General features: G+C 45.7%; 4 protein-coding genes across 5 annotated transcripts; all 4 read left to right on the top strand.

The window, feature by feature from the left end:
• Positions 1-748: 748 nt before the first annotated feature.
• Positions 749-7,173, top strand: LOC120819109 (protein FAM117A). Its single transcript, XM_040176240.2, has 9 exons — positions 749-934; positions 1,218-1,510; positions 2,301-2,446; positions 3,081-3,176; positions 3,544-3,660; positions 4,296-4,424; positions 4,534-4,717; positions 4,817-4,973; positions 5,580-7,173. Exons 2-9 carry the CDS (start codon positions 1,372-1,374, stop codon positions 5,872-5,874), a joined length of 1,263 nt encoding a protein of 420 aa, XP_040032174.1. The 5' UTR covers positions 749-934; positions 1,218-1,371; the 3' UTR covers positions 5,875-7,173.
• A 9-nt stretch (positions 7,174-7,182) lies between these two features.
• On the top strand, positions 7,183-9,247 carry ndufa4b (NDUFA4 mitochondrial complex associated b). Its single transcript, XM_040176299.2, has 4 exons — positions 7,183-7,485; positions 8,550-8,638; positions 8,752-8,812; positions 8,930-9,247. Exons 1-4 carry the CDS (start codon positions 7,444-7,446, stop codon positions 8,984-8,986), a joined length of 249 nt encoding a protein of 82 aa, XP_040032233.1. The 5' UTR covers positions 7,183-7,443; the 3' UTR covers positions 8,987-9,247.
• A 395-nt stretch (positions 9,248-9,642) lies between these two features.
• On the top strand, positions 9,643-15,734 carry cenpt (centromere protein T). 2 transcript variants are annotated; one of them, XM_040176143.2, is made up of 13 exons: positions 9,643-10,056; positions 11,200-11,326; positions 11,413-11,551; positions 11,642-11,735; positions 11,934-12,070; positions 12,253-12,307; positions 12,395-12,531; positions 12,718-13,851; positions 13,944-14,210; positions 14,342-14,438; positions 14,584-14,754; positions 14,857-14,961; positions 15,314-15,734. In XM_040176143.2, the coding sequence occupies exons 1-13, from the start codon at positions 9,971-9,973 to the stop codon at positions 15,441-15,443; spliced, it is 2,679 nt and encodes an 892-aa protein (XP_040032077.2). In that variant the 5' UTR covers positions 9,643-9,970; the 3' UTR covers positions 15,444-15,734. The 2 variants fall into 2 exon arrangements, with proteins under 2 accessions (XP_040032077.2, XP_040032076.2); XM_040176142.2 differs by having other exon boundaries at positions 14,581-14,754.
• Positions 15,735-16,331: 597 nt separating this feature from the next.
• Positions 16,332-26,272, top strand: LOC120819112 (speckle-type POZ protein). Its single transcript, XM_040176246.2, has 10 exons — positions 16,332-16,648; positions 21,856-22,076; positions 22,156-22,277; positions 22,671-22,822; positions 22,961-23,088; positions 23,185-23,362; positions 23,447-23,502; positions 24,059-24,181; positions 24,374-24,516; positions 24,738-26,272. The coding sequence occupies exons 2-10, from the start codon at positions 21,999-22,001 to the stop codon at positions 24,880-24,882; spliced, it is 1,125 nt and encodes a 374-aa protein (XP_040032180.1). The 5' UTR covers positions 16,332-16,648; positions 21,856-21,998; the 3' UTR covers positions 24,883-26,272.
• Positions 26,273-26,468: the final 196 nt, after the last annotated feature.

Below are 26,468 nucleotides of genomic sequence, written 5' to 3'. Positions count from 1 at the left end.
TATATATTATTTAGAAAAACCTTGTTATTTGCCTTTAAGAATGGATAGATAGATTTATTGATAGTTATTCACTGAGAACCAAATTACAAAATGCACAATAGATACGAAGGAAATGCAATACAATTAACTTAACTGAATAACCAATATTACAGAATATTTGGATGTGAAAAACATTACAGATAACAAAAAGTCTGCATTCATTTTTCTCCAGCATTAAAAGTAAGACTGAATTGATGTGTCCTTCGTGTTCTCTGGGACGGAAATTAACTGTAAAAGTAATATTTTTTCAAGATAGCAATGGTTTGGTGTAACAGAGTGTAAAAATACTCTGTTACACCAAAATATACTTAAAGTAACAAAAGTATGCATTAATCATAATGAAACAATCCTCCATTTCAAAATAGTCAGATTATACGCACATATTTGATCATTTGTAGGAGAAAAACACATGGCTATTTAAATGCTTTGACTAAAATAGTAAACTAACTAACTAACAGAAAAACTTGTCCATTCATGTCCTCTAACACAACTAACAGCTGTAACTCTCCATGTACGGCCTTCAAAAGTTTTTTTATCTAATACTACAAATTAACCAGTTAAGAGATACGAATCGTGGGCGACGACGGCAGCTTCGTTGTCCAAAGGTTTGACAGATTGATGGTAAATTAACCAATGGGATTAAAGTGCGGTGCTCACTCGACCAACCAAAAGTGAGACACCGCGTCTGACCCCGCCCCCCCCCCCCTCCACACACATAATTAAACCCACGCCAGCGTGCTGGTGGAGGTGTTGAGCAGAGGCAGCGTAGCGGGGAAGTAAGTGCGCGCGTCCCGCGAGCACTCGGGGCCGTTAATTAACAATCTCCTGCCCGAGAAAAACAAAATGCAGAACACCTCCAGACGGCCCCAGAAGACGTAGACGAGTTGACGTGAAGGTGACTTTTTTTTGCAAACTGGAGTCGCTTCCTCGTTCGAGGGAGGGAGGGAGAGAGGGGAGGAGAGGGGGGGGGGGGGGGGGTATCTCAACATCCTCACAAAGAAACTTTTTCTTGCTAGGCTGCTAACGAGCCGCGGGGGGAACGTTGGCACGCCGTTCGCGGAGCTCTCCTCCCCCGTCGAGCTAAGCGCGTCCCCGGCGCTTCGTGTCCACTCGCGGATGAGTGTCCGCGAGACCAAAGCCCGACTTTTGTAACGGGTTTTTCTTCTTCTTCTTCCCAGAAGCCACCATCGCCAGTGGAGGAAGGGTTACAGCTGACCCGCCGGTGTTTGGACCAGAGGAGCCCCGGAACCTCCACCGGGCTGCACATCCGCTGCTCTGCTCGCACAGACACACACAGACACACGCACACACACCGAGAAGTTGGTCCCGGAGATGTTTTCCAGTGAGATGTCTGGTCGGATCGGAGTCGGGCAGATCCGACCAGCTGCTTCGGGTCCACAGCCCCTGAAGGCGACTGTCCCCTATCAGCTGACCGGCAGGTCCCGACCGAACCGGAGGGATGGGAAGTCCGGTAAGCGCTGCACACCTGTCACACCTGGATCACGTAGTTATGAGGGGGGGGCATAGCTATGTATGGTATCAAATGGCCATGATGGAAAAATGCACTTGTGACCTAGTTAGAATATATGATTTCACCAGCAACTGGTTTACAAACTAGCCAACTGGACAAATCTAGCATCAATCACGCGATCGATAATGTCAACAAGAGAGTCCCTGCAGGCCCCTGTCTGTCTGTCCAAGTGGTAATCGTTGGAACCCTGGGACTAAACAATGAAATGCACTTAATATTAAAGTGTGACATGATTATGAAGAAATATAATAACACCTTTTAATTGCACAGCGCTTTTAGTGTGTTCCCAAAGAAATTTCTTGATAGTTTTTTTTTCTATTTGATCTATGAAATTTCAGAGCCCAACGGGACACGACAAGCATTTCATAAAAATAAAATCTTTACAAGGAAATCTGAGTAGTTTCATTATAGAAATGACTTGATTATAACAGAACTTTGTCAATCTTGTAGCAATTTATCATTTCAGCTTCAGATGTGGTCAGTGGTGACAAAGTATATTAAAATTACACCTTTTGACCAAATTCCATCTTTTTTTATGTTAGAGTTGTTCACTTCGGCTCGTTTTAAAATCAATATAATTCGTTTGCAGTATGTAGGTGCAATACTCATGATGTATTTACTCCAACAATGGAACATGAAGCTACAACACACTTCCCTACTTTCAAGCTTAAGACTTATCCCGAATAAGTTAACGTGCATCTTGAATTAAAAAGCCAATTCCCTCTGACAGCTGGAAAGCCCAAAGCGCAGCAGCTGAGCTGTGGCATGAGGCGGACCATGTCTCTCGATGCCATCATCGGGCCGTACCTGCAGGGACACTGGCCCAAAGAACCAGAGGGCCAGCGCTGCCCGTCTCGCAAGGACAAGTCTACCCAGGTCGGCTGCAGATGAACAATGTGTGATCATAATAATGTTGAAATGACTGGAATGCACAGCCCGCCCCGCAGACGCTTTCCACGTTCTGGGAGTTTTGTCGTTTCAAGCCGCTAATGACCTCGGGGAGGGTCGGTGTGTCGTGGTGGAACGGCACGTCGTTTCGAGATGAGGAGGAAGTCGAGGAAGGGGAGGAGAGCCGCAGGCGTGAGAACGTGCCCCGAAGTCAGCTGATGAGCTCGTTTCGGCTGCACAGCCGTCCTCTCCGCTCTGTGCAGGCACTCGCCACTGCTCCTCTGTTGCCCACATCCTCCTCCCCCCCTCCTCCCCTCTCTCTTTGTTTTTCAGTCACTCCTGCTCATTCGCACGTCGACTTGTGCAAAGAGAGAGTCTGTGGGTGTGGAGGGTGTGATGTGGCTGCACAGACGAGCTTTGCCAAGTGTGCAACTTTAGTGAAAGATGTGTGAAAGTGTGAAATCCTGAGATGTTACGTGACTCAAACGCAACCGTTTCAGACTATATTTTCAACACCAGGCAGCTTAAGGCAAAAACTTAATGTGAACGCTTCTCTAATCGTCACGTGGGAACCCATTTGAAAGGTTTTAAGTTCTTATGGTCGCCATCTTCCCCTCCCCAGACCCCGGACTCGTGGTGCGATAAATCCCCGAGCAGGAGAGGGGGCAGCAGCCACAAGCGGTCGGCATCATGGGGCAGCGCCGAGCATCTGCGAGAGGTGAATCTATGACATCCAGTTCTGCAAACGCGTGTTGTTGTTGTTACAAACACAGATTGAGTAATGCAGAAGGAGAGAGTGAGCGAGAGAAGGTTCTTTAAAAAAAGAAACGCCTGACTCAAACACTTTTCTGCGTTGGGCAACAGGAGACCAAATGATATCATCAACCGTGAAACTTCCCTTTTTTTTCTTTTTTTTTTCCAACGAACGAAAAGACTCACTGTCTTTTCTTTTTAAACTGACTCGCTTCAAATGATCGGTTGATCACAATAAAAAAAAAAAAAAAAAGGACGAGACCCTTGTGGTAAAGCGCGTGACATTTGCCAGTTTAAAGGCCATAACCTACAATAACCTCTGTTCGTTGCAGATCGCGAAGCTCAAACAACAGCTGCAGCAGCGCAGCAAACCCGCAGCCTCGGGAGGGCATGACAAAGGCCGCCAGCGGGGATATCCTCAGGGGAGCTGTAGCCTGGGAACTAACCAGGTACCTTAGCAGCGTCTGCACACACAAACACACGGCGGCTCTGCCAAGCGCGGACCCGCAGGTGTGTGCACGCTCTTTACAAAGCGGGCAACGTTGACAACGATTTTTTCCGTATCTGCGCGGCCTGGTCCGTCCTCAGACGAGTACCACTCATCATCTTTGTCATTGTGCACCAAACGGTGCGGCTCGTCACAGGAAGTGAACGAAACAAGAAAAATTCTGTTTCCCCACAGACGAAACAGGAAGACCACCCCAACGCATCACCGCGTTTCTGCTATTTCCGCAGCAAAATTTGTTGTTCTGCTTTTCAGCCCAGCTGGTCTTTTGAGTGGTCCACCTGCGTGTTTGGGGACGCGAGGAACCAATTAGGGAGATTGCAAACCTGATTTTGTGCGTGTGCACCAGCACCCATTTATGTCCTCACAATACGTGGTGAACTCGTGAAGAATGTGCTCTGGGAGCTGCATGTGATTGCTTCAGAGTGTGTTTGCAATGATGAAGTTTATTAACACAGCCCTCCTCGTACAAGGAATGCAGCTCGACGTGCCTCACAATAAGCGCAAGACGAGCGTAAACAGACGCCTCTTATCTGCTGAGCGGCTCCGACTCCATTGAACTTGTTTTTGCGTCCTCAGACTCCGCCCATTTCCATCCCCCTGCCCCCCCTGTCGACCCTGGTCCCTCGACTGCGCTGCAGTGTGGAGGGCCTCAACCAGGAGCTGGAGGGCATGTTCATCTGCCAGCCTCTGCATCGTCCGCACAGGGTACCTGTCACCTGCCCTCCGCACATGAGGCACAAAAGATTCGGTTCCTGAAAAGGCGGCGCGCGATGCCTTCGGCGTTTGACGTCTCGCGTTGTTTCCGTCTCCTCAGCTCCTCGAGGTGCCAGACGGTCACCGGGCTCCGGTCCCCCCGCAGAGCCGCAGCAGTGGCTCTCAGAGCGACATGGCCGCCACGCGCTCTTCGTCTTCCTCCTCCTCCTCGCCCAGCTCCTCGCCCACCAACCTCTGCGGCTCCCCACCTCCCCTCCAATACGCACCGCTGGATCGGCACCGAGGTCAGCGAAGTGTAGTCATAACGTTGCAAATGGATCCTTTTTACTCATCGTTTCTATTCTATTGACTCGTCTTGTTTCCTCCCCCCCGCTGTTAACCAGACGGTGCCGAGGTGGTCCTCCCGTCTCCGTTCTCCTCCCAGACTGAGGCAGACGTCTCTCTGCTGATGTTGTCGTCCCCGGGGCCCAACAACAGTTGCTGCTTCCAGAGAGAGCCGCCGGAGGGCTGCGAAAAGATCCGAGTCTGGGAGGAAACTAGGTACGTTTTGTTTACCGAAACTGAACCGGCAGACTTGACTCACGTTTCCTCTGTAGTTGACGCTGACTTGAAGGAGCCCTCAAGGGCACTCCACCATTTTAGCATTGCGTTACTGTCAGATTTTCTACATATTCTTCACCCTGGCTTAGACTTGGTGACAACAATGCAACTTCAGTTGGAGCTCTTTAGGGTGTTCTGCTCATAATCTGTGTGTTTCTAATTCCACACCCCCAGTTTTTTTTGTTATCTTGTTTTCCAACTTCAAAACCCTGTCATATGACATGGGTGGGGTCCCCCTGAACTAACCCGTTACCAGCTGTTTTTATCTTTTAAAAAAAAAATGTTTTCCATACCGCCACTCTAAAAGACGTGTTGTAACGAAGGGCTGTTTGTGCAATAATTTGCCTCAGTCGCTTCATTCCAGTAGTTAAATGTCCAATGAGGCGGTGTGTGTGTGTGGGGGGGGCCCTCTGGTGGTGATCCTCAAACATTTGCCCTAGATTTATACTATATCCAGACATGACCCGCCATTTAATCAGTGTGCTCGAGCCAATGTGATTTACTTGTGTGGCATAACGATGCGTCCCGTGTCCTCTCGTCCCGCAGCTCGCCACGTCAACACAAGCCGGCCCTCGTCTCCTCCTGCCCGGACCCCAACAAGGTAAACTTCACCCCCCACGGGGGCTCGGCCTTCTGCCCAGTCAGCCTCCTCAAGCCCCTGCTGCCCTCCGTGGAGCTGTTGCTCCGCAGCCTGGCCGTGTCTCCGACGGGCAGCTGCTCGGTCCAGGAGACGAGCTGTTGCCAGGCGACGTCGTCCGGCAACCGGGCGGCTCCCGCAGATCCTCCCTCCGGCGCCGTCGCTGTGATGGCAGAGAGCTCCGGGCAGGGCCTCGCCTTCTGATTAATGGTGATGTTGGTTTATTTTAGGAAAGGATCATTCCTCTTCTATAATGATTTAAAAAAAAAAAAAAAAAAAAATCTTATTTAGAAAAATAATATTGCCGGTGGAAGAAAAAGAAATTGCCATCGTACGCTACTTGTTTTGGGTGTTTTGAAATTTTTGTCATTTCGTAATCCAAAGATTCTTATTACATGCTTCACATTCTGTTTCCCCAAAGGAGCCATAACGCACACTTATTATACTGGTTTTAAACTTTGACTGCAGTGCCTCATCTCTGTCCAACATGTCATGAGTCTGGGTCATGTAAGAAAAACTATTCCTAGATAAATGTGCTTGTTTCAAAGTAATCAAAGATGTTTATCTGCCATTCTTGTTATCTAACTTGACCTTGCACCGGTTGCTGGTGTACAAAGTGCGACAAACCAGTTGGGTATTTTTCTATTTACCTGATTAAAAAAAATAAATGAAGTTAATAAATTAAATGGTAAAAAAAAGTATAAAAGACTGAATGAAATCGCCTTTTGATATTGTGGACTAAAGGAAGTCGTCCAGATGTTGGACTTGGGTAGCGTCAATATCTAAATGCTTCAGCTCATTCATTCCTGCTTTAAAAGTTGTACAAATGTTATTTTTGGTCTTGTTTACTGGAAGAAGGGAAAAAATATCTTTTGCATAAACAGATATAGCAAAAAAAACCTTATTCCTTGATGTTCTAGATATCTGCTCGACGGTATGTTTATCGTTTGGAGGTCTCGCAGCCTAGTTGACTACCTAACCAGTAGCGGTGTAGATTTTGATGTTCAAATAGTTTTATTTCTGGTAGACACGTTTGCACATATTGAACTGCTACTTTTGAGTCGCAATTCTCATTTTTTATATTCACTTTTGTACTTTTAAGAGTAGCATTGTGTATTTTCTACATTTTTTTTTTTTTTTTCAGATACCTGCAACATAAGCTTAAAAAAAATCTTAGTTTTGTTTTGTCAGTATAATTGAGATACTGTATCGGGTGGATCTTTATGCACTTCCAGGAGAGGGTTTTAATGTGGAGAGGCTTCTTCCTTGGGTTTATTGTCTCTGACAGGTGTGTGTGTGTGTGTGTGTGTGTGTGTGTGTGTGTGTGTGTTAACTATAGTATGATTGTTTGACTTATTTTAGTATCCTGTTCAAATACTGATTGTTTGAAACGTTGAGGCTTATTTGGAAAGAAACAATGTTGTATGAATCTGTGTTGATGGGGAGGGAGGGGGCTGTTATCTCAGGTTCTGTGTTCTATCCAAATAAATATATGATTCATAATGTGTTGTCATGGTGATTTATTAAACTACGCCGATGAGATTCTGCTGTTTATTTAATTTATTTTAAATAGAAAAATAAATACCCCCCCCCCCCCCCCCCCCCATGGGCACGCTGCCGTCATCCAGCTGTTTCAGTTGCATTGTGGGACTGGCTTATTGAGTCGGGGGCAGGTTTGCGCAGTTCACTCCAGACCCGCGTGGAAAAGACGCACGAGCTCCTCACCGGCAGCAGGTTCTCGGTTCACCGGACGCTCCGCGCGCACCGACCGACATGTTGGGCGTCGTCGCCAAGCAGCTGAAGAGCCACCCGGCGGTGAGTCGCACGGAGCCACCGACCCGGTGACATTGAAGGAGCCGGCGAGGACGCGATGCGCGCGTCCGTTCCGCCCCGAATACCTTTACGTCGATTGTCGGCCGTGCGATCTGGCGGTAGTTCGTTATTCACCGGTTTTTTAATAGTTTTTCTCCGTTAATTTTATGGGTGTATTTGTCAGTCCAATGCGGCAGATCCATCGCGTCATCTAGCCGTGAATTTCGGGTTTAAATTGTTTTCTTTTAAATTTAACACCAAATTGCACATTGTAATCCACATTTATCGAATCTTGTATCGTCTCGTATCTAAAGCTATTCTTGTGATTCCTTCATTCTGTTGAGGCTTCCCTGTGTTTTTTCCCCGTGAGCTTCATAATACAAAATTTTATTTTGTATAAAAATGAAGCCGCCTGCTCCGATGACACGTGATCCAATTAAAAGAGGAGAAATCCTTTGCATTGACTCGTTTAACGTGTGTGTGTGATAGAATCCTAACGCGGGTTCCCTTTAAGCGGGATTCGTGCCCACACACACAGCCATGTCCGTAGGTCGCTGCAGCACGTACTGTACATTATCTGTATGCCCCACATACCGGACTAAAGGCCGCAGCTGTGCAGTCAGGAGTCTGAATGTCAAGGTCGACAGGGTCAAACAACGTGCTTTATGGCTGCGTCCATATTAACGCACCGGGGTGTGTGTGTGTGTGTGTGTGTGTGTGTGTGTGTGTGTGTGTGTGTGTGTGTGTGTGTGTGTGTGTGTGTGTGTGTGTGTGTGACCATGTTTCCAACCAGAAATCTATGGTTTATATGAGAAAATGTGGCGGAAGAAGTACTCAGAAAATATTTACAATACACCTCAGAGCTGGTAAAGACGGAGCGGTTTATTATCTATTTAAGTAATAAGTAACGATTTTATTGGTCCTCCTGTGAATCATTTGTACTACTGGAGTGAAAAAAGGTGAAACGATCGGTAATAACCTCCTGGTTTGTCCTAGTTTCACAGATTAAATTGTGATTGGTACGAAACATGCATTGGGATTAGTTTCTCCTCTCCTTTGCTCACCAGCTCATCCCTCTCTTCATCTTCATCGGTGGCGGGGCGACCATGAGCGTGATGTACTTGGCTCGGCTGGCTCTGAAAAACCCTGACGTCTCGTAAGTCTCCAGTACATCTGATGAAGTGTAAACACACACACGGTGTCTTCCTCGGCACTCGGTTAGCTTTTTAGGAAACCTCAGTGTGAGTTTTCCTATTTTCTTTTCCTCAGATGGGATCGCAAGAACAACCCTGAGCCCTGGAACAAGTTGCAGCCCGATCATCAGTACAAAGTAGGAGCTTTTATTTTGTATTAATAACTTCTTTACATTTTAAAAATACGTTGGCCCATCCCATAGAGTTGTTGCCTCCCTCATACTGACGGTGTACTTCTCTTTGTGTATTTGCAGCTCTTCAAAGTTAACATGGACTACTCCAAGCTGAAGAAGGACAGGCCGGATTTCTAAGTCACTGTGACTTCACACCTCCAACTCCGACGCAGTCAGTGTGGGGAGACTTTGCACTTTTTAGAAAACCTACTCAAGACATAGAATGAAGGTTGAGTCGCGAGCTGCACTCATTGATTTAGTTCATTTCCGGTGTGGATGGAGGAAGAGATCCTTCGCTTATCAGTGACTGTATGAATAAAACAGGCAGCCACCTGTTTTTACTATAATGAAGAATTTATTTTTGACTTTATGTTAATTATTAAAACTATTGCAATCTCACGTGTGTGTGTGTGTGTGTGTGTGTATTTGTACATTTTTGCACGGTATAAGTACACAATATTTTCAATGAAAGACTAAATCACTCAGGAATTGTCATCCATTTGAGCCAATGAACTATTGAAATGAGAAACCCAATAATTTTCTGTCACGTGAGGTTTTACAGACTGCAGCAACTTTGATTTCATGAAATTATTATAGTCGGTTGAGGAGAGGAACCTTCTATTTTTTTATTATTTCATCCACCTACCTGGTATTTCAGGAGAACTGACCACCTTCCAGTATTTTTTTGAAAGTGTACTGTTACAGTAACAGATGGAAACATGTGGCGAGAAAGGTAATTTGATTTTAATGTTATGTTATTTATGTTATCCATAGTCTCCAATAGGCGGCGGTAGGCCTCTGGTCGGTAGCAAACCCACATTAAAAGAGAAGAAGAAAGTCGTCTTCTCGCGAGATCTCACTTGAAAATAACGCGGGACACTGTGATCAATATATCCGTTGAATCCCAAAGTGACAACATCCATTCAAACGGAGGGTAACAAATGTTCAACTAACGTTAGATACAACTTTTAACGAACGACGCTGTCTTCGGCTTTGCGCCGTTTTTCGTAATACTCGCCTCATCACGGTAAACGGGATCGTTTACCGTTGGCAAACGTTTTTTAGCTACCACCAGCTGACCTAACGTTAGCTCTGTTTGGCTAACGTTAGCTCTGTTTCTAAATGGAGCCCACGGAGGATTTGTCTGCTCGCGTCCTGCTGCAACATATCCTGAGCACCGAGCCCCCCAGGACCCCCATCACCCGCAGGTAGCTTCCCACTAGCCTTTGTTAAGTCCTACTTGGAAAGAAAGACTCATGTGGGGTTGCGATCGTTTTATATCGTTAACCTTTAACTAACAATAGCCAAGGCTGCGGTAGTAGCTAATGCTAACCATGTCAGATCTATGTGTCAATAACTTCATTTAGTTTGAAGGTGGTCGCTAGTGCTAAAAACATGACGTTTAAAGTTTGAATTAAACCTAGTTAGTCACAGGTGACATATGAAAAAAATCTCACCGATGTCCCACCTTACAAACCTGACAGCCAGTGTTACTGCAAGTTACTGAAAATAAGTATTTAGTTACAGTTACTAGTTACTTATTTTAAAGGTAATTGAATTACTTACCAGTTACTGTGTATCAAAAGTAATTAGTTACTCTGGAAAGTAACTTAAGTTACTTTTATGTCTGCTTTTTAAATGTAATGAATATAAATAGTACTGAACAGTCACACAATAAACATTAAATTAGACCTATTTATTGTAATCAACAGGGCAACAGGCCTTCAAATCAAGCAGTAGTACAAAAGTCCTTTTTAATACTTAACTTAATACAAAATAACTGTTTCAGGCATTTGCCTGAAGGCAACTGACTCGACGGTTGACAGGATGCTTCTCATCTTCAACATAGCGAGCGATCAATCTATTCAGCTCTGCCCGGTTTATCGGCTGCACTGCGTGTAAAGTGGAGCCCTGGTTGTTTGCAGCATCCTGCGCTCTTTTGTCATGAGCGACGCGATGCTGTTTACATGCACGTACGGCGACTATTCTGTGACACACAACGTTTGGTGGCCACAACTATTTTGTGCTGATAGGCAGCTATTTACTTACTATTTGCCGGCCCTCCGCTTCGCGTCACAAAAGAGAGTAACGCGAGTAACAAACTCATTTCAATTTCAGTAATTGTAACTGCGTTAATTTAGTTAAAAAAATACTTACATATACGGTACATGCTCGTTACTGCTAAAAGTAGTGGAATTACAGTAATACGTTACTTTGTAACGGTTACTCCCAACACTGCTGACAGCAAAGGTGAAGTAATCTGTCAAAAAATTTCTTTATTTTTAACGTGATTCAAAAAAAGGAGTCCTACGACTCCGTATTGAACTAATTATGACCCATCCTGTCCGAAGTACCTCCAAAGCGACTAAGAGGACCACCACCGCGACCACCAGCAGCGCCAGAAGGAGCAACAGAGATGCTCGTGGCCAAACCCCGCAGGACATCCTGAGACGAAGCCTGAGGCACAAATTACACCAGGTGAGGAAGTAGAACTTCGCTGATGATGAGGATGATCGACATGCTGTTGATTCTATTGACATTTAACACATTGACCTTCTCTCCAGAGTATAACCAGACCCGCCGTCACAAAGAGGGCCTCTGCCTCCGCCGTGCTGGGACGGATGAGCACGCCGGCCCCGACCTCGCTGCTGTTCGATGATGGAGACACACCGAGGCACATACTTAGGAACATCCTGCGGACAGGTATGTGCGTTGGCCGGTCTTTATTCCCACGTGATGTTGCGGCAGTTTGTCGTCCTTTTTTTCCGTCATGCCGTTTGTAATCTGATTCAGAGCCTGTGAAGTCTCCTGTGGTTCATGGGAAAATAGCGTCAGAAGAGCGGCTACCATCTTCAGCAGACTCCAGCGTCACTGGGAAGCGCCCGAGGTGCGTTACAAAAATTCCATGTTGAATCTCCGCATTTGAGATGTCTGTCCAACAGTATTTTACTCAATTGCACTGATAAAGTCTTTATGAATCAACTTTTAATATAGTTGCTGGGGCATAACAACAACATGACTTGCATTTCATGGCTCAATTATATTGTGTATGTTTTAAGAGGTATAATATTTGCTTTACTTTCAGTATTGAGCTGTCTGGGTTGGATTTGCCTGATATAACTATTGGCAACGCCGCGAGTACCGCAAAAGGACTGGCCAGAAAGAGACCCCGTCGCAGTCTCAATGTAACGGCTTTTGAAAAGCGTCTTAAAGATGGAGACGGTACGATTACAGCCACTGATGGGCTTCAATAATGGGATTTATGTAGGGACGCAATCATGTTTGTCATTTCAAATGTGTGCATTAACAACAGGGTTTGGGAGTGTTGTTGGATGCTGTCGAATAATATAAACTGGATCAATGAAGAGTTGTATTGACTAGCTGGTGGATTCTTGTGATTACAGATGTTGAGGGGGAAAATGAATCAATAGGCGATAATTTATCCCTTTCTTCTTTGAGGTAAGGAAATTAATTCAACTGAGATTGCTGTTTACAATGTTAATACGTGAATTAATGAGTATGTGTTTTGTCTAACTTGTTTTTCAGTTCCACTTCTTTGAGTCTAAAAACTCCCTTTGTGGATCCTCGGACCGAGAGGAAAGGCCTCCAGAGAAGAGTTTCTAACCGTCGGAAGATCACAGTGGAAGAATTTGGGGCTGCTGTTCATAGACGGCAGACGGGAGGTGATTACCTGTGACTTATGATACTATTCATCCTCTTTGTACCATGTGTGTAACTGGTTCTTAATGAACCATTCAAATGTACCCTCTAAAATCCCTAATGGACCGTTGGAGCAAATGGTGTCATATGTATGAAAATAATTGCTGACTGCCCCCCCCCTCCACCCTCCCATGTCTCATGTCACCCAGGAGTAACAAGCTTTGTGCAGGAGACGCATGGTCTCAATGAGACCACCCACTCCGAGGGCTTCACTTTGGGCTTAAGCAAACTCAGCGAACCTGATATCACGACTGATATCCTCCACTGCAACACGGCCCTCTACCCGCAGCCGGAATCCATGACCTCCAGCTTTTCAATCACTGCAACTCAGGACAAACCAACCGTGATGGCGTCTCAGCTTCAGAGGCTGATCGAGCAGGAGGAACTGATGGAGGCGGAGCACAGCGAGCTGGGTGGAGACAAACCAATGCATGCGTTCCCATATGAAGAGGGCGCTGAACCCGAGGAAGAGCAAGATATGGAAAGATCACAGAGTAATGTAAAGAGTGATGCAGCCGAGTCGGAGGAAGAGGAGATCAGAGTGGGAACTCAAACCGATGCGGAAGACTCTCAAACCGAAGAAGAACATGGTGGAGTCGATTCCCAGCACGAAGAGGACGTTGACGCCAGGTCTCAATCCGAGGAAGAGGAGGCTGCTGCAGAGTTTCGAACCGACAATGAAGGTGCAGGTGACTCTCAAACCGAAGAAGTTGCCGTTGAATCTGAAATCGGAGAGGAAGTTGTAGTTGAATCTGAAATCGGAGAGGAAGTTGCAGTTGAATCTGAAATCGGAGAGGAAGTTGTAGTTGAATCTGAAATCGGAGAGGAAGTTGCAGTTGAATCTCTAACCGGAGAGGAAGTTGTAGTTGAATATCTAACCGACGATGTAGTTGAATATCTTACCGAAGAGGAAGTTATAGTTGAATATCTAACCGAAGAGGAAGGTGCAGGCGGTTCTCAAACCGAAGGTGAACTGGATGGAGTAGATTCCCAGGATAAAGAGGACGCTGCACCAGACTCTCAAAGGGAGGAAGACGATGCCGTTGACTCCCAAATCGAAGAGGAGGGTGCTGTTGATCCGCTGTCCGTAGCGGATGTTCTAGAACATCAAAGTGATCCTGCTGCAGATCCTCCACCTGAAGACGAGCGGGATGGCAGGCCGGAGGAGGAAGATTCTCAGCTTGACTTGCAGCACGTGAGTCGGAGGGCTCAGCTCTCTGAGGGTGGACCCGTCATGCCTGTCACGGTCGCAGGGGGAGATTTGGCAGACGCCACAGACGCAGGTATGGATGTGAAGATGTATAATATATTGTCAAATACAAGATATATGTCAAGTTCTTGTTTAATGGCAAAGTATCGTCTGTTATGCATGTAGGGTGGTCCGAGTCCAGAGCCCACAGCAGCCTGGAAATGGACGGCCATGAGAGCGGTCGTATTGGGGTCACCGAGGACGCCGAGACTGGTGCTTCTTACTCGGATGCCGATGCTGATAAAGAGAACTCCTTCGGTCTCCCGGAGGTGGCTCATGATGTTGAAGATGGAAGACATCTGAGTCTTGGTTCACCTGAAGTAGATGCTCCCCAGGACTCAGCCGAGCAGGTGGAAGAGTGGGAGGACGAAGAGGACGATGAAGACAGTGATGGTCAGTCTCTTTTTATTTTTTTCATTCATAGCAATGACATTGAGAGTAAAGTGTAATGTAAGTCGCTTTGGATAAAAGCGTCTGCTAAATGACCTGTAATGTAATGTAAATTATGTTTTGCAAATCTGCAGAGATCCCCAGCAAGACTCCTGCATTCGTCAAACAGAAAATAAACTTTCTTCAGCCTAATCCTCTGGCCTCACCTCAATTTAAGAATATTCAAGCAAGGTAAGTAGACCATAGATATTCAAATGTACATGGATTCACAAAACAAAGTAGAACATTTTCTTTGAAAGGCTATAGCAACGTTAAGGTTGTTGATATCATCTTGTCTGTAGCTGACAAGCCCTTCTACGATCTGTCATTGCAGCAGCAGCAGCACAGGCGACGGTTTTCCTGCTCCTAAACCAAAGCCGGTGAGAAAGAGGGGGAAGCGGCCGGCCAAAAAGGAAACTGACCTTCCTAAGAGCTACCTGATGGCCGTCTTCAAGCACTTTGCCAAAACGAAGGTCTCTACCGATGTTTACCCTGTCCTAAAAGAAATGTAAGTAACTACCACGTTAGAGGTTTTGAGGATATCTTGGATTTCTGCCACGGGATCGCCACGCCCATCTTGCTTCGTTGTAATTCACTGTCTCTTCAACAGAATGGACAAATACTTTGACCGGCTGGTGGAGGACTTGGAGACCTATGCTGCTCATGCAAAGAGAAAAACCATAGAGGTTGAAGATGCTGAACTTCTGTTGAAGAGGTAGGCGTGTTCTCTGCTCGGGGTTGGTTCAAGAAGCTATTAACATGACATTGACATATGCTCGGTCAAAACCAAATCCAGCAATCACATAAGGGGCTTGTTAAATTACATGCAGACTTAAGACGTACAACACGTCAATGCAGATGGAAAAAGAGCAATATTTCTAGGGATGTTGAGGATTATACTGACCTCTAGATGGCAACCTTGAGCTCCGTCTTTAGTATGAAAGAAAGGGCCGTGACTGTGTGGCATCAGCAAGAAGCATATATAACGCTGCATCTGAGTGTCTGACACTTCTCATTAGTTTTCCTACACTTAACCTAACTGGTGTGTGTGTGTTTGCACTCTGCAGGCAGGGTTATGTGAGTGACAAGGTGCCGGTGGAAGTGCTCATTGAGAAATATCTTCGTATGGACCAGCGGAAGCTTCTGATCCCTATCGCAACCAGTGGAAATGTTGTTGTCCCTAAAAAGCGAAGATGAATGTTTATGATGTTTTCTTTTCATCTCTTCACTGCTGCATGTTAGTTACATATTCCTTTGATTTTTACAAATATCAATTTAATATTTGCATTTGTGTAAATATGTAAATTTGTTGACAAAATAAGAGTTTGTGTCATATTATCTGTCTGTATTGCTGTACTCTGTGGAGTCAAGTGTGACTAATATATCTGTATGTAATGCAAACTTTGGCTCATTTATCCTTTTGTGTACAGTCCTTAAAATCAATAACAGATTTGAAATAAAGTTTTTTATTTCCTTGACACTTTTTAACCACAGTATTCTGCTTTGTTGATGCATGTGAATTTGTTGAAGTGAAAGTCTGAAGCTCCTAATTGTATCAAAGTAATGACAATGCCGACGGAGGTGATGTTAGTTTTGAATGCACGGTGGATAAACCGCTTGTGCAGTTAAGCCTGTCTTTGTAAGAGGTTTCTGCAGAGAATTCCTTCTAAGTGAAGTACTGTAACTGGATAAACGGTTAACCCAAACCTTTTCTTTTACACCCCACTTTGGAGGAAGAAAAATGTTCTTGCCCAACCGCAACAAAATTGAACAAATTGAAATAACATTTTGTGACCCAATCTTGCTGCACGTGCTTTTTCAAATAATGGAAATTGCAATCACTTTTAAGTGAAACCAGATTAATTCAGACAAAAAAAGAAAGATCAACTATCTTGTTAGAACAATGCAAATCAAGTTCTGTCATCAAGTTGTGCATCTTTTTTGAGATAGAAGTCCAACCTGTGAAAAACAAAACAAGTTAAATTATTTGACAAAGAGTTTTACACTGCATATCTTTTTAAAACGCCAATAATGTGCAACCAAAACCAAAATAATGCAGGTATGAGCCATCTCCTACTGCTAAATAAACATACCTGTTATAGTAACGAACACGGCTGTAGCTCATCCCGTCTGCTGATTTAATTAAAACGAATTGCCAGTTTCTCATTTCCACTTCTTCCGAAAACTCAACGAAAAGAAAATATATTTACTGTACAAAATAATATCTAATTTCTGATGGGCCGTAAATTACTCCAAGGCAGAAAGTGGCGCTGTTTGCGAGTCTGTGGCTGTCTGCTGCTTGCACAGACAGCTAGCTCGTTAGCACAGACAGCTAGCCTGTTAGCAACCACAACAACAGAACACCCCGGACAGCTAGCGCTACAATCAAACCCAACTCAAAGGTAAGTCCGTCGACAGCTATAACAGAGAGCCGTAATACATGGATCTATCATATGAAATCACTCCGTGTAGGCTGCCATGTCGTATTTCATTGTTACAATTTCTGTGCCTATTCCCTCCGACCTTTTTTTTGTTTGGCTTATGTTAGCTGCTAACGTTAGCCAACCTAGCTCAATCAGTTAGCTGACGTGCTACGTCAGATTGGGTTATTTTGAGTATTCTTATATTACTTAAAAATTCACAACTTGTTTGTCAATGTGTCGGATTTGCTTTTCTGTAGGAGCACGCGCGTGTGTGTGTGTGTGTGTGCACACTGCCAATTTAAAGTAAGACACCATTGTGGACTAATTGGCTAACGCTAACTGTATTGCTAGCAGGTTGACGTCAACTTGGTTATCTGCTACTGTCATCGCCTTCCGTCGCGCTAACTGACAAGCGTGTGTTTCAGTTCCCAATATCGTAGTGAGTTTACCGAGTAGGAAGAAAGTCTATATGGCTAAAGTTACGTTTAAATCATTAAAACTATGAAGTGTAATGTTCTTGTGGTTATCAGCTGTCAGGATTTATGTCCTGGGCCTTTACCATACTTTCTTCATTTAAGTCATTTAACGGTAATAAAACTCACTGTAAATGAGTTAATCATTTAATCTACAATGAACCGTTCTCGTGTTATGGCACGTTTTGCCCAAAACTGGTGAGCATGACAGCTCTTATTTGCAACTCGGTTAGTGGTGATCAGTGTTGTCTGGTAAACTTTGGCTTATGCGTAAATTTACGTTACGAGTTATGATCAAACTCAACAGGAACATCATGTTTAATGAAGGTTGACCCGTTTATCTTCTTATTTATTTATTTATTCTTATCTCATTTAATTAGATTGTGTTTGGGCCAGAGTTTACAGAGGGATGAAGTTACATTGTAATGTTTTAAGAAGCTTGTTAAAACAAAGGCGTGGCTTTCTTTTAGTACTTGCAATCTCTGCTTATCTCTTTTCTACATTAGCGCCTGATGTCAATGTGCTGCCGTGCCGCTGGTTTAAAATGGCCTTCAATTTCCATTTCAAACGTTCTAAAATCTTAGAATTAATAACAATTACTTTGGAAAAACGCACATCTAGATTGGGTTGCGTTGTCTGCTATGATAGTATTTCAATCTTGAGTCCCAATTGGAATTCAACCCAACATATGATGATGAATCACTTGCACTTTTCTTAAATTCCAAATAGAGCCAGAGACGAATACATTGTCCCAGCACAATCTTCTACACAACAACAGCGTCTGTCACAATTACATACGAACGTAATCCCAAAAATCATCACATTAATAAGCTCAAATTGAAAAAGGCTAAAGGAGAGAAGTTCCAGTAGTTCTCAGATGCCCCTAAAACCCGCTTCTCCCAGCGACAGTGACTGGGCTGCACTGTTTTGCAGCCTGCAGGAGAATCTGCCCTTAGAGGTCAACAGGTCAAGTGTAACTGTCGGTAAGCTGTGAACCAGCTGACTTCAGACATTAGATATGCATTGAGGTCCCGTCTCCCTTTGACCTCCCGTGCGTGGCGAAGTGGGGGAGAGTTTTAGTGAGGAAGTGCAGGGAGGAGGGGAGGCCTGGGTGCTAATGCCTTTTTGCCCACTTGACCCCCCCCCTCCCCCTTTCAATGTAATTGTGGGTCTGCACAAAGTCCGGGGTAAGAGCAAGGCAAGCTGATCGCTGTAGCAAAATCAATAGTTCATACCTCTCTGAGATTGCGTTTTGGGGGAAGGAGGCGCACCGCGACCGAGGACAGAATATGAAATCACCCCCACGGGGCCCCGACACGCGCCGTGCAATCGATCCCCAGTCCCCGTACCAATTATAGCTTTAAGGGTTTGTCTGTGGCTCTCTGCAGTCCTCAAAGCCCAAGGCTTGTGTTCGCCGACACTTTGACAAGGTTTGCACTTTTTGTCCCTCATCCCCTTGGAATACGCCGCCTGGAATGCCTCCATACCTCCGGTCTTTAATTTAGGGCAGAGATAGATTTCTCTCCTTTTTTCTAGTTGGGTGAGTGAAATGTCAAGAAGAAAAAGCCCCTGTTCATGGTTGCCACCTCGTGTAGGAGTTTCATCCATACCGTTTTTTTATTAGGTGTAATTGATACATTTTAAATAAATGAGCTTTTCATGAAGACTGCCGTGATCGAATAGTTCAGATTGTTGCCTCGCGAGCTCCTAGATCTCCAAAAATGTTGAATTATTCTAATGATTTTGATTTTGCAGCACTTACCATAAACGCACCAGATAATGAAGGTAGTTTGGTAATATTTGAACAGATTGCACAGTGAAAGCAGACAGTCATAAGAACTGATCCCTTTCACCTTAACTGTTGGTAGCTAGTTTTGTTTTTGCAAATGTAGATGACTGATGCAGGTTTTAGGTTCTCGCCGTCCAGTTTGTTCAGCTCTCGTCTCTGTGTTCTGCGGGTTTGTCTCCTATTTCTTCTGTGCTACAGCAAAATCCCCCCAATGAAAAGGATCTATTGACAGTGAATTGAAGTCGTAGCACTTCCCATGTCTGTACCTTTAAAATATTACCCCAGACATGAAAAAAATATATTTATTTTATGACTCAACACTTCCTTTTTCGGGTGTAAAAATGAATGGAATTCCCGCTCTCGTCCTGTCTCCCAGCGACGGGAAGCGAGGCACAGGGATCGCAGGGTGAGCTCGCTTCTTTTTTTAGGTCTGATAACCCGTAAAGTCATCAAATTCAGTTCACTGTAGCCCTAGTTTTGTCATAGTTTCCATCAAACAGAAGTGGCTTTAATGTTAGAGCACCAAACGCCTCTTTTTGATGAAAACGATGCATTTGAGGATTCGACCGAGGTTCAAACCAGCTGCGGAAATTACACTTTCAATCTGTACAAATGCAGAAATCAGTACCTTCATATTTTGTAGATGCTTTTTGGGTAAACGATTACTTCCCAAGTCAAGCCACCTCTAGTTGTGCCAGCTGTGCCAGCGCTCAGCTACATGCGCACGGTTCTCTGGTAGCCCAGACAGCTGACAGTAGAACTACAACAGAGAGGATTAGAAGTTTGATGTTCACATCTCTCCCAATGGGGGTCGCTGAGGATGCATCTGAGTGTTGCGAGGGCTTCGATGCAGCGTCTTCATCAGCGTCCCCCCCCCCCCCGTCCAAGGATCTGTCTTTGATACCCCGGTTTGATCTTCTTTGGTCTCAATCTCACCAGGAGCGATTTATCTTTTTGAATGGTCCCATCTCTCATTTGCCGCTTGTTTTTCTGTTTCGCTATACTTTACTTTTCATTTTCTTTCCCTCTTAACCGCTTCCTTTTGGATTTGTCCCAGGCCGTCCTCCTCGTTGCTCTCGCAATAAAGAAGATTGGCTGGTTCTTGATTGAGTGGATCTCTTAATAGAACTGGGCAGAGCTCTCTGATATGGATCATTTTGGGCTAATTACGTTTAGTTATTCAAAGTGGACACGCTGTGATGTGCCTGGTTAGTTACACTCACATTTGATCAACAACCCTTTTAGAAAAGGCTCTGGCCGTTGCTCTGTAGTAATTGCTTGGTTGTTTATAGTACGGTGATTATGCTAAGAACATTCTGTCCTGTCCTAAAACATCTATTGCTTACAGCTCTGTGTGTGTGTGTGTGTGTGTGTGTTGTGCTACGCTGGATAGATATGAGGCATGTTTATTATACGTGCGGTAGTTGACTTTACAGGGATCAGTACATCGCTGCTTGAGAATCATGGTCATCATTCTTTACAACATCGTAACGGTTTGTGTTTCCTCTATAAAAGGTTACCGCTTTGCATTGTGGGACTGTTGGCAGCAGCAGTGCGTAAGTGTCTTTCCAGATCTCCAGCTCGCAACTCTGAACAGCATAGAAATTGTGGTTAAAGGATCAGCTATATAGTGACTGTCTGCTTATATCAGTTAATTTTACTTATTGTAAATTCTTGTTTTATTCTCTTCATTACTACACACACTTGTTTCCATCTGGTTTCTTATTATTTCTCCTGTTTTCGCGTCCTGTGTGAATCCCAAAGATTTCCCCACCGTTAAAGTGCATCGTCCTCTGTAGTTTTCAATCTGTCACGCGGCCTCTGAGCAGCATCCGTGTCTCACCATCCTTCAGTGCAATCACGGCGAGCAGAACGCTTTTTTTTTTTTTGTTCCGCTGCATTTGAAACTAAATAGAACTCATGGATGAAGACATTAAAGGCTTGCGGGCGGGACAGGGAGGTAAGAGGTGGGTGATCGGCTGGAGGAGCGGAGACACAAATAGATTAGAAAAAGAGAGATGAACAGTGAAACTAATGGGAGTGAAAGATGAAAAAGGCTCATGGATCCGTGAGTCCTAATCCCCCACAAAAGGTGTAGAAAGGAAGGCAACACAGTACCTGTACACCTCTACATATTTGCACATTATTAAACATTAATGCTGACTTTTGTGTCAGTCTTCTTGTCGGAGGCCTTCCACCAGTTTTCCCTCTAAAACCGTGTTGTATCGTCTCTGATGAATTATTGAGCGTTGCCTTCTTGTCGTGAGGGAAAAAGAGTTGTGTTCATGCTGCTAATGTGGGTTCGATATATCATTTTTTACAGCAAACTAGTTGAACCATCTTCATGGGGGGGGGGGGGGGGGGGGGACGTCTTTTTGCTCCATGATTTGAATTTCAGACCATTCCAACTGCTTCATTTCCCTAACTGTTTTTTTGGCACACGACTTTTCGAGGTCACAGTGGACCAGACGCCAGGCCGGATAAACAAACACACAGTACGCACACGCACAAGCTGCTGACGCGTGTTAGACTTTCTGTGTGCATCATAAGTCTGCCCCTCCGTGGCCGTGTGACTGGAAGGTAATTTGGGAACCTCGGACTCGTCGAGTGGCTCCAACCTCCCCAGCGGTCCCGGGAGGCGGCTCCTTTATTTCCAGTTCATTTTTGCGACTTAATTGCAATCGCAGTGGCTATCGATCGCGGGACGTCCACCTCCCGCTGTCCCCCAAGTGGCTCTGGGACAATTCATCTCGGCACCCCCTCCCCCCCCCCCACCCCCGGATGAAATGATATTGAATCTTAACTGGATTGTTGAAAGATACAGTACCCGTGCATCTCTATGAGCGTTTTGTAAAAGGAGACTGGATTAGAATTGTAGTCTGATCTACTAACGCCGCTCGTGGGGGGGGGGGGTCTGTTTCTAGGGGGCAAACTGCTTCCATCTGGCGCACGCCGATGCAGATGGACGTCAGGACTGAACGTTGACAACTGGAAGTGACGGATCCCTTCTCCTCCTCACCCTCTTTGCCCCCCCCTCCCCCACCCGACACCTTCCGTCACGCTGGCAATGTCAAGAGTCCCGAGTCCCCCTCCCCCTGCGGAAATGTCCGGCGGGCCCGTGGCCGAGAGCTGGTGTTACACGCAGGTAAAATGCTCACGCGCACGGTTTCCCCGTCTCCAGGTTGAGCGTCCTCCGCCTCACTGAGTTTCTGTCCCTCCGCCAGATCAAAGTGGTGAAGTTCTCTTACATGTGGACCATCAACAATTTCAGCTTCTGCCGTGAGGAGATGGGCGAGGTCATCAAGAGCTCCACCTTCTCTTCGGGGGCCAACGACAAGCTGAAATGGTGTGTGGGCAAGAAAGCCGTGGAAGCAAATCCCACCTGTCAGATTACCAATTCCACTGTTTATGTCAGTACAAGGGTGTAAACATTCATAGTTTTCAGGGAGAAAAGACATTGTCTTTTTTGCTCATGTAATTTAAAAATGATTGAAATTCCACAGTTACTTATTGACTTTAAGACTAGCATTATGTCCAGAGCAGATAAATAATAGAAATGTGACTGTAAAGCATGTTGTACTGATCCACTAGACGCACCCTATCGACCAGTCCGGGTAAAACTCGCTCTGAAAGTTGTGTGCGCGAGTAGCGCAAGTATTGTGGCGCGCCGAGTTAATACGTCACTGCTTCCATCCCCTCTACTAGAGATCTTAACTGTTGCACCCTCAACCGCCATCAGGTGTTTGCGAGTGAATCCCAAAGGCCTGGATGAGGAGAGCAAAGACTACCTGTCCCTCTACCTGCTGCTGGTCAGCTGTCCGAAGGCCGAGGTGCGCGCCAAGTTCAAGTTCTCCATCCTCAACGCCAAGGGGGAGGAGACCAAAGCTATGGGTGAGTCTCCCGGGAAGCAGAGGCCATCAAGTTCTAGATAATAATAATAATACGTTTTGCAATTTTCTGCTTGCGCTTATTTTCAAACGCGCCCTTAACGTGGACTTGACCTTGTTTGTGCGGCGCGTCCGTCTGCAGAAAGCCAGAGAGCGTACCGCTTTGTTCAAGGGAAAGACTGGGGCTTTAAAAAGTTCATCCGGAGAGACTTCCTCCTCGATGAGGCCAACGGCCTCCTGCCCGACGACAAGCTCACGCTCTTCTGCGAGGTACGCCGCCTCGTCTCCTCCGCGCTCGCCTCTCCCCTCGGCTCCTCGCCGTTCCGTCTTTTTTGGTCACTGCATCCAACTCCTCTCCCCCCCCAGGTGAGCGTGGTGCAGGACTCGGTCAACATATCCGGGCAGAACACCATGAACATGGTGAAGGTGCCCGACTGCCGGCTGGCGGATGAGCTGGGGGGCCTGTGGGAGAACTCCCGCTTCACGGACTGTTCGCTGTGTGTGGCCGGACAGGAGTTCCAGGCCCACAAAGCCATCCTGGCAGGTAGAGGCAGGAGAATCCCTCCACTTGTTCATCCACTTACGAATGCAGACGGTGTGTCTCACACATGAACTCCTCTGCTTCCAGCGCGCTCGCCCGTATTCAGCGCCATGTTTGAGCACGAGATGGAAGAGAGTAAAAAGGTGAGCCCGTGGTTCCTCTGCTTTTGTGAATTCCTACGAATGGTGTTTGATTTGTTCCTCAGTGGCTCAACTGCTCCGACGTTCCCTGCTGTGAGGAGGCCGCGCAGAGCAGTTAGTGAGACTGAACGATGGTCCTGCCGTGCTGTCGGGTCAGGATTCATTCCTCACTGACAAAGCTGCAGAAGCAGAGAATTGCTTTTTTAATTTTCATTTCAACATTTCATTTACAGGAATGAATTTGCAGGAGAGGCTGCACAGATGTTTTCTTTCTTCCTTCTCTATTAGTTTTCTGGAAGAACGAAGAGAAAGCATTGAAAGAAAATACCTTTAATCATCTTTTAAAGATAAAAATATGTTTTAAACAATGTTCCAAATTCAAAAGTACCTTTTGTCACAAGGAATCTGCTTTTTTTCTAAGTGGAGAATTATTTTATTTTACTTACTTACTTTGAGCTTTGACAAGCATAGTGTACAACCTGTTAAATATCAGCATTACAAACATATTGTAGGTAAATGTCATGCTCTGACTCCCTCACTCACCGTCTCCTTCTGGCAGAACCGAGTGGAGATCAACGACGTGGAGCCGGAGGTGTTCAAAGAGATGATGTGCTTCATTTACACTGACAAGGCTCCCAACCTGGACAAGATGGCTGATGACCTGCTGGCAGCAGCGGACAAAGTATTGTAACGATGCAGCGACTGAGTGGCTTCGTTGGTCGCTTAATGAGTAGAACCTGTTTGGCTTTGTGTGTTAAGACGCTTCAAATGTTACTAAATGTGTGTATTTAACACAAGAGGGTCTCGTATTATTTAGTGTGATGATATCAGACCGATGTGCGCTGATCTCGTGTCCCCTCTGTCCCTCGGTCAGTACGCCCTGGAGAGACTGAAGGTCATGTGTGAGGACGCGCTGTGTACAAGTCTGTCGGTGGAAAACGCCGCCGAGATCCTCATCCTGGCGGACCTGCACAGCGCCGACCAGCTGAAGACACAGGCCGTCGACTTCATCAACTAGTGAGTTCACGGGGACATTTGGTCCCCGTTGTGTCCGTCGTCTTCATCTTGGACCCACTAAGTTCGCTGTCACCTTCCCCATGATATCCGAATGTGTCCGTTCTTCCCTGTGAACGTTGGATTTAGGACGCTTCTCATTCAAACATAATTTCCGGAACAACAACAATACATCCGATTCTGTAGTTGAGAAATGACTCAGTGGTTTGTTTCCCCCCCTCCAGCCATGCTGCCGAGGTGATGGAGACGGCGGGCTGGAAGTCCATGGTGGCGTCCCATCCGCACCTGGTGGCCGAGGCGTACCGCTCCCTGGCTTCAGCCCAGTGCCCTTTCCTCGGACCCCCCCGCAAGCGCCTCAAACAATCCTAACAGGAAGACGTCCCCGCTGGCGCGTACGCACACATGCGCATATCCATACCGAGACACAACGACCCCTCCCCTCACGCGGGGTTATCCCTTCCCCCTCGCCGTGGCCCACTACGATACCTGCAGCCTCCCCCCCGAATCTGCCCCATAAGAACTTTTTAGTCTTTTCTGAAGATGGAGGGAAGAAGGAGGTGCAAGAGAGGGGCGGCGCAAGTTTACAGAAAAAAAGAACACAACCCCCCCCCCCCCCCCCCCTCCCCTCACTCCTTAGTGAGGTGTCCTTGTGCTCTTTTCTGTGTACGCAAAGGTTAAATCCCTCGACATGTTGTTAGGTCCTACTTTGGAGTCTAGTAGGGACGACGGACTCGTCCAAAACGTCTGGAACGGTCTGGAAAAGTCCCCAAACTAATGGACACGTGTGAGCGGCTAAGAAGAAGTGGACCTGGTAGTCACAAACTAGAAGATCTCCCCCCCCTTCCTCTGGAGAAAGACCACCAAGGGCTAGTCCAAGAAGCAGATGTGGTCCCAATGATCCCAAAGACGGTTGGACACGTTGCACTAAAGTCACGGGTCTCCTCCTCGACTGTTACCAGCAGTAAAGTAAAAACACTGCAGGCGAGCTTCACGGACCCGACCGGACCCCCCCCCCCCCCCCCCCCCCACAGCGAGCACCCTTTAAGAGCATCCGTCGGCCCACGTTGAAGTCTGCTTCACCTACATTCGTTAAATTATATTAACAATCCCAGGGGTGGGGGGCGGGGGGCGCGCTTAGGCTGAACAACTGGACAGAGTGTGTGTGTGTGTGTGTCCTTGAGGGAAAATACAATCCAAGGTGTCAATAGACAAACGTTTCAAGGAGACAGTAATGTCTAGATGGTTTCAGAATCAGGATGTTTATGTTGTTTTATCACAGGTTTCGTATTTCTTTTTCTCCTCAGAACTGTCATTTCTATTTTTTTTGTAGGAATTTGTACAGACCGAAGTGTTTTTGAAGATGTGGAAACAAAAAGCATTTCCAACCGTTATATCGGGGGGGGGGGCAGAGGGAGGTTGAGGACTGAGGAGGTATTAAATTAAAATGAACACGTTTTAATGTTCAGAATAGACTGAATGTGGGAGAAATGCACACTGAGGCAAACCACACGTGATCGTTTCAGCCTGGTGGAAATGATCGATGTTTCTTTCCTGTAGATAAAGCCTGTTTTCAGTGACACTTAGTTGTTGCCATTTTTTTTGTTCCCAAAAGATTAAAACCACAACTATTTTGTATTGAATGCAATGCAAACTCTGTCTGGTATTTTTGTGTGACTTGTACTTGGGTTTATTTTTTTAACAAGGAATTAATTACGGGACTTCTCGGAAATGAATAAACCCGAAAGCGAAGACATTTAAAGGAGAACAAGTTTCAGTGTCACAAAGCTCATTTTGAAGGATTCTGTGCATCTCCCTTTGCTAATATACCTTTATGTAGTGATTCTTTTAATTCCATGTAGACAAACCCCCCTTCTAGAGATGTTAAGAGTTGTTATGGTAAAATATGCCGTCACACATTGTTCAGAAAAGTCAACGTTTTTTTTTACAATCCATTC

Source organism: Gasterosteus aculeatus, chromosome 5 (genome assembly GCF_964276395.1).
Source record: "Gasterosteus aculeatus chromosome 5, fGasAcu3.hap1.1, whole genome shotgun sequence".
NCBI lineage: Eukaryota > Metazoa > Chordata > Actinopteri > Perciformes > Gasterosteidae > Gasterosteus > Gasterosteus aculeatus.
This window is presented reverse-complemented; position numbering and strand designations above follow the sequence as displayed.